Source organism: Trachurus trachurus (genome assembly GCF_905171665.1).
Source record: "Trachurus trachurus genome assembly, chromosome: 9".
Lineage (NCBI taxonomy): Eukaryota > Metazoa > Chordata > Actinopteri > Carangiformes > Carangidae > Trachurus > Trachurus trachurus.
Window position 1 is genome coordinate 73,671 of NC_139895.1, and position 12,704 is coordinate 86,374.

The following is a 12,704-nucleotide window of genomic DNA, read 5'->3' on the forward strand; positions in this document are numbered from 1 at the left end:
GTCGTTGTGTCGTCGTGTCGTCGTGCGGTTGTGCCGTCGTGTCGTCGTGTCGTTGTGTCGTTGTGTGGTTGTGCGGTTGTGTCGTCGTGTCGTTGTGTCGTCGTGTCGTCGTGTGGTTGTGCGGTTGTGTCGTCGTGTCGTCGTGTCGTTGTGTCGTTGTGTGGTTGTGTCGTCGTGTCGTTGTGTGGTTGTGCGGTTGTGTCGTCGTGTCGTTGTGTCGTCGTGTCGTTGTGTGGTTGTGCGGTTGTGTGGTTGTGTGGTTGTGTCGTTGTGTCGTTGTGTCGTTGTGTCGTTGTGTCGTTGTGTCGTTGTGTGGTTGTGTCGTTGTGTCGTCGTGTGGTTGTGTCGTTGTGTCGTTGTGCCGTTGTGTCGTTGTGTCGTTGTGTCGTTGTGTCGTTGTGTGGTTGTGTCGTCGTGTCGTTGTGTGGTCGTGTCGTTGTGTCGTTGTGTCGTTGTGTCGTTGTGTGGTTGTGTCGTCGTGTCGTTGTGTGGTTGTGTGGTTGTGTGGTTGTGTCGTTGTGTCGTTGTGTCGTTGTGTCGTTGTGTCGTTGTGTCGTTGTGTGGTTGTGTCGTCGTGTCGTCGTGTGGTTGTGTCGTTGTGTGGTTGTGTCGTTGTGTCGTTGTGTCGTTGTGTCGTTGTGTCGTTGTGTCATTGTGTGGTTGTGTCGTCGTGTCGTTGTGTGGTTGTGTCGTTGTGTCGTTGTGTCGTTGTGTCGTTGTGTGGTTGTGTCGTCGTGTCGTTGTGTGGTTGTGTGGTTGTGTGGTTGTGTCGTTGTGTCGTTGTGTCGTTGTGTCGTTGTGTCGTTGTGTGGTTGTGTCGTCGTGTCGTTGTGTGGTTGTGTGGTTGTGTGGTTGTGTCGTTGTGTCGTTGTGTCGTTGTGTCGTTGTGTCGTCGTGTCGTTGTGTCGTTGTGCCGTCGTGTCGTCGTGTCGTTGTGTGGTTGTGTGGTCGTGTCGTTGTGTGGTTGTGTGGTTGTGTCGTCGTGTGGTTGTGTGGTTGTGTGGTTGTGTGGTTGTGTCGTCGTGTGGTTGTGTGGTTGTGTGGTTGTGTGGTCGTGTGGTTGTGTGGTTGTGTGGTTGTGTCGTTGTGTGGTTGTGTGGTTGTGTGGTTGTGTGGTTGTGTCGTCGTGTGGTTGTGTGGTTGTGTCGTTGTGTCGTTGTGTGGTTGTGTCGTTGTGCCGTCGTGTCGTCGTGTCGTCGTGTGGTTGTGTGGTTGTGTCGTCGTGTGGTTGTGTTGTTGTGTCGTTGTGTCGTCGTGTGTGGTTGTGTGGTCGTGTCGTTGTGTGGTTGTGTGGTTGTGTCGTCGTGTGGTTGTGTGGTTGTGTGGTTGTGTGGTTGTGTCGTCGTGTGGTTGTGTGGTTGTGTGGTTGTGTGGTCGTGTGGTTGTGTGGTTGTGTGGTTGTGTCGTTGTGTGGTTGTGTGGTTGTGTGGTTGTGTGGTTGTGTCGTCGTGTGGTTGTGTGGTTGTGTCGTTGTGTCGTTGTGTGGTTGTGTCGTTGTGCCGTCGTGTCGTCGTGTCGTCGTGTGGTTGTGTGGTTGTGTCGTCGTGTGGTTGTGTTGTTGTGTCGTTGTGTCGTTGTGTCGTTGTGTCGTCGTGTGGTTGTGTCGTTGTGTTGGTTGTGTTGGTGTGTCGTTGTGTCGTCGTGTGGTTGTGTGGTCGTGTCGTTGTGTCGTTGTGTCGTTGTGTCGTCGTGTCGTTGTGTCGTTGTGTCGTCGTGTCGTCGTGTCGTCGTGTGGTTGTGTCGTTGTGTCGTCGTGTCGTTGTGTGGTTGTGTCGTTGTGTCGTCGTGTCGTCGTGTCGTTGTGTGGTCGTGTCGTTGTGTGGTTGTGTCGTTGTGTCGTCGTGTCGTCGTGTCGTCGTGTCGTCGTGTGGTTGTGTGGTTGTGTGGTTGTGTCGTTGTGTCGTCGTGTCGTTGTGTGGTTGTGTCGTTGTGTCGTTGTGTCGTCGTGTCGTCGTGTCGTCGTGTCGTCGTGTGGTTGTGTCGTTGTGTGGTTGTGTGGTTGTGTGGTCGTGTAGTCGTGTCGTCGTGTGGTTGTGTGGTTGTGTCGTTGTGTCGTTGTGTCGTTGTGTGGTTGTGTGGTTGTGTCGTTGTGTCGTTGTGTCGTTGTGTCGTCGTGTGGTTGTGTCGTCGTGTCGTTGTGTGGTTGTGTGGTTGTGTCGTTGTGTCGTTGTGTGGTTGTGCGGTTGTGTCGTCGTGTCGTTGTGTGGTTGTGTCGTTGTGTCGTCGTGTCGTCGTGTCGTCGTGTCGTCGTGTCGTCGTGTCGTTGTGTCGTTGTGTCGTTGTGTGGTTGTGTCGTTGTGTGGTTGTGTCGTCGTGTCGTTGTGTCGTCGTGTCGTCGTGTCGTTGTGTCGTTGTGTCGTTGTGTCGTTGTGTGGTTGTGTCGTCGTGTGGTCGTGTGGTTGTGCGGTTGTGTCGTCGTGTCGTCGTGTCGTTGTGTCGTCGTGTCGTCGTGTCGTCGTGTCGTTGTGTGGTTGTGTCGTCGTGTCGTCGTGTCGTCGTGTCGTCGTGTCGTCGTGTCGTCGTGTCGTCGTGTGGTTGTGTCGTTGTGTCGTTGTGTGGTTGTGTCGTTGTGTGGTTGTGTCGTTGTGTCGTTGTGTGGTTGTGTCGTTGTGTCGTTGTGTCGTTGTGTGGTTGTGTGGTTGTGTCGTTGTGTGGTTGTGTCGTTGTGTCGTCGTGTGGTCGTGTGGTTGTGCCGTCGTGTGGTTGTGTGGTTGTGTGGTCGTGTCGTTGTGTCGTCGTGTCGTCGTGTCGTTGTGTCGTTGTGTGGTTGTGCGGTTGTGTCGTCGTGTCGTTGTGTCGTCGTGTCGTCGTGTGGTTGTGCGGTTGTGTCGTCGTGTCGTTGTGTCGTCGTGTCGTCGTGCGGTTGTGCCGTCGTGTCGTCGTGTCGTTGTGTCGTTGTGTGGTTGTGCGGTTGTGTCGTCGTGTCGTTGTGTCGTCGTGTCGTCGTGTGGTTGTGCGGTTGTGTCGTCGTGTCGTTGTGTCGTCGTGTCGTCGTGTGGTTGTGCGGTTGTGTCGTCGTGTCGTCGTGTCGTTGTGTCGTTGTGTGGTTGTGTCGTCGTGTCGTTGTGTGGTTGTGCGGTTGTGTCGTCGTGTCGTTGTGTCGTCGTGTCGTTGTGTGGTTGTGCGGTTGTGTGGTTGTGTGGTTGTGTCGTTGTGTCGTTGTGTCGTTGTGTCGTTGTGTCGTTGTGTCGTTGTGTGGTTGTGTCGTTGTGTCGTCGTGTGGTTGTGTCGTTGTGTCGTTGTGCCGTTGTGTCGTTGTGTCGTTGTGTCGTTGTGTCGTTGTGTGGTTGTGTCGTCGTGTCGTTGTGTGGTTGTGTCGTTGTGTCGTTGTGTCGTTGTGTCGTTGTGTGGTTGTGTCGTCGTGTCGTTGTGTGGTTGTGTGGTTGTGTGGTTGTGTCGTTGTGTCGTTGTGTCGTTGTGTCGTTGTGTCGTTGTGTCGTTGTGTCGTTGTGTGGTTGTGTCGTCGTGTCGTTGTGTGGTTGTGTGGTTGTGTGGTTGTGTGGTTGTGTCGTTGTGTCGTTGTGTCGTTGTGTCGTCGTGTCGTTGTGTGGTTGTGTGGTTGTGTGGTTGTGTCGTTGTGTCGTCGTGTCGTTGTGTGGTTGTGTGGTTGTGTGGTTGTGTCGTTGTGCCGTCGTGTCGTTGTGTCGTTGTGTGGTTGTGTCGTCGTGTCGTTGTGTGGTTGTGCGGTTGTGTCGTCGTGTCGTTGTGTCGTTGTGTGGTTGTGTCGTCGTGTCGTTGTGTGGTTGTGCGGTTGTGTGGTTGTGTGGTTGTGTCGTTGTGTCGTCGTGTCGTTGTGTGGTTGTGTGGTTGTGTGGTTGTGTGGTTGTGTCGTTGTGTCGTTGTGTCGTTGTGTCGTCGTGTCGTTGTGTGGTTGTGTGGTTGTGTGGTTGTGTCGTTGTGTGGTCGTGTCGTTGTGTGGTTGTGTGGTTGTGTGGTTGTGTGGTTGTGTCGTCGTGTCGTTGTGTCGTTGTGTGGTTGTGTCGTCGTGTCGTTGTGTGGTTGTGCGGTTGTGTCGTCGTGTCGTTGTGTCGTTGTGCGGTTGTGTCGTCGTGTCGTTGTGTCGTTGTGCGGTTGTGTCGTCGTGTCGTTGTGCCGTCGTGTCGTTGTGTCGTTGTGTGGTTGTGCGGTTGTGTGGTTGTGCGGTTGTGTCGTCGTGTCGTTGTGCCGTCGTGTGGTTGTGTGGTTGTGCGGTTGTGTGGTTGTGCGGTTGTGTCGTCGTGTCGTTGTGCCGTCGTGTGGTTGTGTGGTTGTGCGGTTGTGTGGTTGTGCGGTTGTGTCGTCGTGTCGTTGTGCCGTCGTGTGGTTGTGTGGTTGTGCGGTTGTGTGGTTGTGCGGTTGTGTCGTCGTGTCGTTGTGCCGTCGTGTGGTTGTGTGGTTGTGCGGTTGTGTCGTCGTGTCGTTGTGTGGTTGTGTGGTTGTGCGGTTGTGTCGTCGTGTCGTTGTGTCGTTGTGTCGTTGTGTGGTTGTGCGGTTGTGTCGTCGTGTCGTTGTGTCGTTGTGTCGTTGTGTGGTTGTGTCGTTGTGCCGTCGTGTCGTTGTGTCGTTGTGTGGTTGTGCGGTTGTGTGGTTGTGCGGTTGTGTCGTCGTGTCGTCGTGTCGTTGTGTGGTTGTGTGGTTGTGTGGTTGTGTGGTTGTGCGGTTGTGTCGTCGTGTCGTCGTGTCGTTGTGTCGTTGTGTGGTTGTGCGGTTGTGTGGTTGTGCGGTTGTGTCGTCGTGTCGTCGTGTCGTTGTGTGGTTGTGTGGTTGTGCGGTTGTGTCGTTGTGTCGTTGTGTGGTTGTGCGGTTGTGTGGTTGTGCGGTTGTGTCGTTGTGTCGTTGTGTGGTTGTGCGGTCGTGTCGTTGTGTCGTTGTGTGGTTGTGCGGTTGTGTGGTTGTGCGGTTGTGTCGTTGTGTCGTCGTGTCGTTGTGTCGTCGTGTCGTTGTGTGGTTGTGTGGTTGTGTGGTTGTGTGGTTGTGTCGTCGTGTCGTTGTGCGGTTGTGTGGTTGTGTGGTTGTGTCGTTGTGTCGTCGTGTCGTCGTGTCGTCGTGTGGTTGTGCGGTTGTGTCGTTGTGTCATTGTGTCGTTGTGTGGTTGTGTGGTTGTGTGGTTGTGTGGTTGTGTGGTTGTGTCGTTGTGTCATTGTGTCGTTGTGTGGTTGTGTGGTTGTGTGGTTGTGTGGTTGTGTCGTCGTGTCGTTGTGCGGTTGTGTGGTTGTGTGGTTGTGTCGTTGTGTCGTTGTGTGGTTGTGTCGTCGTGTGGTTGTGTGGTTGTGTCGTTGTGTCATTGTGTCGTTGTGTCGTTGTGTGGTTGTGTCGTTGTGTCATTGTGTCGTCGTGTCGTCGTGTGGTTGTGTGGTTGTGTGGTTGTGTCGTCGTGTCGTTGTGTGGTTGTGTGGTTGTGTCGTTGTGTCGTTGTGTCGTTGTGTCGTCGTGTGGTTGTGTGGTTGTGTCGTCGTGTCGTCGTGTGGTTGTGTGGTTGTGTGGTTGTGTGGTTGTGTCGTCGTGTGGTTGTGTGGTTGTGTCGTCGTGTCGTCGTGTGGTTGTGTGGTTGTGTGGTTGTGTCGTTGTGTGGTTGTGTCGTCGTGTGGTTGTGTGGTTGTGTCGTTGTGTCGTTGTGTGGTTGTGTGGTTGTGTCGTTGTGCCGTCGTGTCGTCGTGTCGTCGTGTGGTTGTGTGGTTGTGTCGTTGTGTCGTCGTGTCGTCGTGTGGTTGTGTGGTTGTGTCGTCGTGTCGTTGTGTCGTTATGTCGTTGTGTCGTCGTGTGGTTGTGTCGTCGTGTCGTTGTGTCGTTGTGTCGTCGTGTGGTTGTGTCGTCGTGTGGTTGTGTGGTTGTGTCGTTGTGTCGTCGTGTCGTTGTGTCGTTGTGTCGTCGTGTCGTCGTGTGGTTGTGTCGTCGTGTCGTCGTGTGGTTGTGTCGTCGTGTCGTCGTGTGGTTGTGTGGTTGTGTGGTTGTGTCGTCGTGTGGTTGTGTCGTCGTGTCGTCGTGTCGTCGTGTCGTTGTGTCGTCGTGTCGTCGTGTGGTTGTGTGGTTGTGTGGTTGTGTCGTCGTGTGGTTGTGTCGTCGTGTCGTCGTGTCGTCGTGTCGTTGTGTCGTCGTGTCGTCGTGTGGTTGTGTGGTTGTGTGGTTGTGTCGTCGTGTCGTCGTGTGGTTGTGTCGTCGTGTCGTCGTGTGGTTGTGTCGTCGTGTCGTCGTGTGGTTGTGTGGTTGTGTGGTTGTGTCGTCGTGTGGTTGTGTCGTCGTGTCGTCGTGTGGTTGTGTCGTCGTGTCGTCGTGTGGTTGTGTCGTTGTGTCGTCGTGTCGTCGTGTGGTTGTGTGGTTGTGTGGTTGTGTGGTTGTGTGGTTGTGTCGTCGTGTCGTTGTGTCGTTGTGTCGTTGTGTCGTTGTGTCGTTGTGTCGTCGTGTCGTTGTGTGGTTGTGTGGTTGTGTGGTTGTGTCGTTGTGTCGTCGTGTCGTTGTGTGGTTGTGTGGTTGTGTGGTTGTGTGGTTGTGTCGTTGTGTCGTTGTGTCGTTGTGTCGTCGTGTCGTTGTGTGGTTGTGTGGTTGTGTGGTTGTGTCGTTGTGTCGTCGTGTCGTTGTGTGGTTGTGTGGTTGTGTGGTTGTGTCGTTGTGCCGTCGTGTCGTCGTGTCGTTGTGTCGTTGTGTGGTTGTGTCGTCGTGTCGTTGTGTGGTTGTGCGGTTGTGTCGTCGTGTCGTTGTGTCGTTGTGTGGTTGTGTCGTCGTGTCGTTGTGTGGTTGTGCGGTTGTGTCGTCGTGTCGTTGTGTCGTTGTGCGGTTGTGTCGTCGTGTCGTTGTGCCGTCGTGTCGTTGTGTCGTTGTGTGGTTGTGCGGTTGTGTGGTTGTGCGGTTGTGTCGTCGTGTCGTTGTGCCGTCGTGTGGTTGTGTGGTTGTGCGGTTGTGTGGTTGTGCGGTTGTGTCGTCGTGTCGTTGTGCCGTCGTGTGGTTGTGTGGTTGTGCGGTTGTGTCGTCGTGTCGTTGTGTGGTTGTGTGGTTGTGCGGTTGTGTCGTCGTGTCGTTGTGTCGTTGTGTCGTTGTGTGGTTGTGTCGTCGTGTCGTTGTGTCGTTGTGTCGTTGTGTGGTTGTGCGGTTGTGTCGTCGTGTCGTTGTGTCGTTGTGTCGTTGTGTGGTTGTGTCGTTGTGTGGTTGTGCGGTTGTGTCGTTGTGCCGTCGTGTCGTTGTGTCGTTGTGTGGTTGTGCGGTTGTGTGGTTGTGCGGTTGTGTCGTCGTGTCGTCGTGTCGTTGTGTGGTTGTGTGGTTGTGTGGTTGTGCCGTCGTGTCGTCGTGTCGTTGTGTGGTTGTGCGGTTGTGTGGTTGTGCGGTTGTGTCGTTGTGTCGTTGTGTGGTTGTGCGGTTGTGTCGTTGTGTCGTTGTGTCGTTGTGTGGTTGTGCGGTCGTGTCGTTGTGTCGTTGTGTGGTTGTGCGGTTGTGTGGTTGTGCGGTTGTGTCGTTGTGTCGTCGTGTCGTTGTGTCGTCGTGTCGTTGTGTCGTTGTGTGGTTGTGTGGTCGTGCCGTCGTGTCGTCGTGTCGTCGTGTCGTCGTGTGGTTGTGTGGTTGTGCGGTTGTGTGGTTGTGTCGTCGTGTGGTTGTGTGGTTGTGTGGTTGTGTGGTTGTGTGGTTGTGTGGTTGTGTCGTCGTGTGGTTGTGTGGTTGTGTGGTTGTGTGGTTGTGCGGTTGTGTGGTTGTGTCGTCGTGTGGTTGTGTGGTTGTGTGGTTGTGTGGTTGTGCGGTTGTGTGGTCGTGTCGTCGTGTGGTTGTGTGGTTGTGTGGTTGTGTCGTTGTGCCGTCGTGTCGTCGTGTGGTTGTGTGGTTGTGTGGTTGTGTCGTCGTGTCGTCGTGTGGTTGTGTCGTCGTGCCGTTGTGTGGTTGTGTCGTCGTGTCGTTGTGTCGTTGTGTCGTTGTGTCGTTGTGTCGTCGTGTGGTTGTGTGGTTGTGTCGTTGTGTCGTTGTGTCGTTGTGTCGTCGTGTCGTTGTGTGGTTGTGTGGTTGTGTCGTTGTGCCGTCGTGTCGTCGTGTCGTCGTGTGGTTGTGTCGTCGTGCCGTTGTGTGGTTGTGTCGTCGTGTCGTTGTGTGGTTGTGTCGTTGTGTCGTTGTGTCGTCGTGTGGTTGTGTGGTTGTGCGGTTGTGTGGTTGTGTGGTTGTGTGGTTGTGTGGTTGTGTGGTTGTGTGGTTGTGTGGTTGTGTGGTTGTGTGGTTGTGCGGTTGTGCAGTTGTGTCGTTGTGTCGTCGTGTCGTCGTGTCGTTTTGTGGTTGTGCGGTTGTGTCGTTGTGCCGTCGTGTCGTCGTGTCGTCGTGTCGTTGTGTGGTTGTGTCGTTGTGCCGTGTGGTTGTGCCGTCGTGTCGTCGTGTCGTCGTGTCGTCGTGTCGTTGTGTGGTTGTGTGGTTGTGTGGTTGTGTGGTTGTGTGGTTGTGTGGTTGTGTCGTTGTGTGGTTGTGTCGTTGTGTCGTTGTGTCGTCGTGTCGTTGTGTGGTTGTGTCGTCGTGTCGTTGTGTGGTTGTGTCGTCGTGTCGTTGTGTGGTTGTGTCGTCGTGTCGTCGTGTCGTCGTGTCGTCGTGTCGTTGTGTGGTTGTGTGGTTGTGTGGTTGTGTCGTTGTGTGGTTGTGTGGTTGTGTGGTTGTGTGGTTGTGTCGTTGTGTGGTTGTGTGGTTGTGTCGTTGTGTCGTTGTGTCGTCGTGTCGTTGTGTGGTTGTGTCGTCGTGTCGTTGTGTGGTTGTGTCGTCGTGTCGTTGTGTGGTTGTGTCGTTGTGTCGTTGTGTCGTCGTGTGGTTGTGTGGTTGTGCGGTTGTGTGGTTGTGTGGTTGTGTGGTTGTGTGGTTGTGTGGTTGTGTGGTTGTGTGGTTGTGTGGTTGTGCGGTTGTGCAGTTGTGTCGTCGTGTCGTCGTGTCGTCGTGTCGTTTTGTGGTTGTGCGGTTGTGCCGTTGTGCCGTCGTGTCGTCGTGTCGTCGTGTCGTTGTGTGGTTGTGTGGTTGTGTGGTTGTGCCGTTGTGCCGTCGTGTCGTCGTGTCGTCGTGTCGTCGTGTCGTCGTGTCGTCGTGTCGTCGTGTCGTCGTGTCGTCGTGTCGTTGTGTGGTTGTGTGGTTGTGTCGTTGTGCCGTCGTGTCGTCGTGTCGTTGTGTGGTTGTGTGGTTGTGTCGGTGTGCCGTCGTGTCGTCGTGTCGTCGTGTCGTTGTGTGGTTGTGTCGTCGTGTCGTCGTGTCGTCGTGTCGTTGTGTGGTTGTGCGGTTGTGTCGTTGTGCCGTCGTGTCGTCGTGTCGTCGTGTCGTTGTGTGGTTGTGTCGTTGTGCCGTGTGGTTGTGCCGTCGTGTCGTCGTGTCGTCGTGTCGTCGTGTCGTCGTGTCGTTGTGTGGTTGTGCGGTTGTGTCGTTGTGCCGTCGTGTCGTCGTGTCGTTGTGTGGACTTTAACCACGAGGCTCCAGACAAGACAGCGAGTCTCTGTTGATCTGTCTTTTGTTCCTGGTTAAAGGTTTTAAAGGTTTTAAAGGTTTTATTTGTATCTTTCTGCCGTGGTCGACTCCCCAGGTCTCTACGGTCGACATGTGGATCTAACTCCTCTACAGACGATGACTCATCGTGACCGTAACCACAACTCAGACACGTTTCTGAGGATCTGGGAACCGTTGACTCCTTCGTACAGAAGCTTCAACGACGATAACGTTGAAGCTTCTGTACGAAGGAGTCAACTGGCCACAGGGACGATGACTGAACAAGTGATAAAAGCACAGAGATATGATAACACATAGGAGCCAGTTGTTCTGTGCAGCAAGAGAGCAAACGACTCCCAGTACCAGGGTTAGGGCTGCGTTTACCTAGAGCTCTGTAACAGAGAGTAGTGACAGCATTGGTCCAATGGCAGCGCCTCCTGGTGGAGAGAACTGACATCTCTGCATTGTTGGTGAATGAGCAGTGTGGTGTTTTCAATAATTTAAGGACATTTATAGATCACCCACGTTAATAGCATCATCATGGATCCTTTACAGATAAACATTAACACATAGGAGAGTAAAAAAAAACAGTTGTCTACATGAATGTTTCAATCTACATTTTGTAATAAACTAATTCTAAGTATAATCTGATATGACCAAGACACCTAAAAACAAAAACACGGCCGTTTTCATCAATTTACCAGCAAGTGGGCAACACACATACATTGGAGTGAATGGGTTTTCTGGGCGCTTTTGCAATACCCATATCCTGCCACTAGGGGGCATGAGGCTTTAACCACGGGAGGTAATGGTGGTGTCGTTACTCTCTTTTACAGAGCTCTAGGTTTACCATGCTTCAACGTGTTCATCACAGGAAGTGACTGAATGTGTGTGTGTGTGTGTGTGTGTGTGTGTGTGTGTGTGTGTGTGTGTGTGTGTGTGTGTGTGTGTGTGTGTGTGTGTGTGTGTGTGTGTTACCTCTGCTCCCTCTCTCTCTGCAGCTCCTGGTTGATGTTGTTGACTCTGGTCTGAAGCTTCTTGCGTCTTTGTTCAGGAGGAAGATGACTGCAGTCTGCAGGACTCGAGCCCTGCACACACACACACACACACACACACACACACACACACACACACACACACACACACACACACACACACACAACACTAACGTTACTCGTGTGTGTGTGTGTGTGTGTGTGTGTGTGTCTCTGTGTGTGTGTGTGTGTGTGTGTGTGTGTGTGTGTGTGTGTGTGTGTGTGTGTGTGTGTGTGTGTGTGTGTGTGTGTGTGTGTGTCTCTCTGTGTGTGTGTGTGTGTGTGTGTGTGTGTGTGTGTCTCTCTGTGTGTGTGTGTGTGTGTGTGTGTGTGTGTGTGTGTGTGTGTGTGTGTGTGTGTGTGTGTGTGTGTGTGTGTGTGTGTGTGTGTGTGTGTGTGTGTGTTACTGACCAGTTTGAGTGACAGCTGCCGATCAGAGAAGCAGGAAGGAAGAAACACAAAGAGACGTCAAACACACTGGTTCATTTATAGGGTTAATACACACACACACACACACACACACACACACTAGGGCTGTCAGTGAACGGCAGAAATGAGGTTTGAATATTCACCTTACTTCTGCTTTAAAGGCCCATCTGTGCACTTTTCTCTGGGTTTATCTCCCTAACAAGATGTATCATTGGTTTTGAGTTCCTGTGATCTGCTTCATATGGTTTCTACTGCCCCTTTCTGTTGCCTCTTTCTGGAGCTCTAGCAGACACAGGTCATTTGGCCAATCAGAAGAGAGAATGAGAACCTCTCCTCTGATTGGCTCACTGTTTTTGAGTGACGTGTGGGCGGGCCAATCACAGGCAAGTAACTGAAACCTAAGCTGCATTCATAAAAATTGAAAAAAAAAAACACAACTGGTCGCGGTGGGCGGAGTTACCTTGTGTGTGACATCACAGAAAGGAGGAAGTGCTATCTGCTCGTCTTAAAGGGACAGTTCCTACAAATGGGCGGTGTGTGTTTCTCCGTTTATGACCAGTTTGATGCATGGGGCAGTTTATACGTCTATCTATATACATCTATATCATCTATATACATCTATATCATCTATATCATCTATATACATCTATATACATCTATACGTCTATCTATATACATCTATATCATCTATATACGTGGCCCAGAGACCTCCCCAAGCACCACAAAATAACCACACATCACATTTCTCATGCCATGGGGCCTTTAATATTCGAATATCATATTTTAATATGATATGAATATACACACACACACACACACACACACCCTCACACACACACACACACCCCCTCACCCCCCCCCTCACCCCTCTCTTGAGGCTGCGTAGACACTGCTTCCTGGTTCTGGAGCCCGAGGTCATGAGGTCGTTGAGCCGCTGTGTGATTGGCTCCCTGGCGGCCGGGGGCGGGGACTGGGGGCTGCCCGCCGCGTTGCCGGGCGACGGCGAGGTCGGGGGGGGAGGGGGGGGCTGTCGGGGGGAGGAGAGGAGGGTCAACAGCTGCAGAGAGAGACACAGGTTAGAGGGTGTGCGTGTGTGCGTGTGTGCGTGTGTGTGTTTAGTTTATTTCTGATGGGTAAAAACTTTTTCCTGAAACTTTGTTTTTCACACAATCTGAACGAATGTAGTTTGATGGTTCCCTCTAGTGTTCAGAAATATGTTTCCTGTGTTGATGTGAGGTCTAGAAATGCCGGTCCTCAGTTTGTGGGTTAATTTACTCGGTCCTTACTATGTAGCAAGTACAAGAATGTGTGTGTGTGTGTGTGTGTGTGTGTTTAGTTTATTTTTTAGTTAATTTATTCGCACCAATACAGAATAGCAAGAATAGGACACATTAAAATACATTGACAAAAAAAAATAAAAAAAATAGGTGCCTATACAGGGCCTCAGCTCAGGAAAAACAATTACAACAATTACCAAAACAAACAAACAATATGTATACCCATGTATACACATGTATACACAGACACACACAGACACACACACACATGCATACACACATGCAGTGAGAGTAGAAACACTACTCATCTTAAAAATAATATAATAAAAAATCACAATGCTAACAATAAGACAACTCAAATCACTCCAGTATTAACACACAGTCACGTAGTAGAAAATGTTTAAGTCTGAGCAGTGAAATAGACCGACACTTATAATTGTGTGGTGGCCTGGGAAAACCCTTCATTTTTTGATATTTCCATAAACTAGAAGTTTTCAGCCATTCATAACTGTTTGAATAACTGAGATATCCCTCTCAGATCAAAAGTTATGGGCATTTTAATCTATTA

The 12,704-nt window shown here is 51.8% G+C and overlaps 1 protein-coding gene across 1 annotated transcript in view; it reads right to left on the reverse strand.

Annotated features, from left to right (window-relative positions):
- The window catches only part of LOC310992022 (formin-binding protein 1-like), a gene marked incomplete at both ends in the record, with an annotated part of 43,481 nt that overhangs the window by 17,714 nt on the left and 13,063 nt on the right, over positions 1-12,704 (reverse strand). Inside the window, 3 exons of the mRNA XM_083979983.1 lie at positions 10,375-10,484; positions 10,842-10,856; positions 11,725-11,916. Of these exons, the coding sequence (XP_083836109.1) occupies positions 10,375-10,484; positions 10,842-10,856; positions 11,725-11,916 (317 nt within the window). The remainder of the gene's footprint in view (positions 1-10,374; positions 10,485-10,841; positions 10,857-11,724; positions 11,917-12,704) is intronic.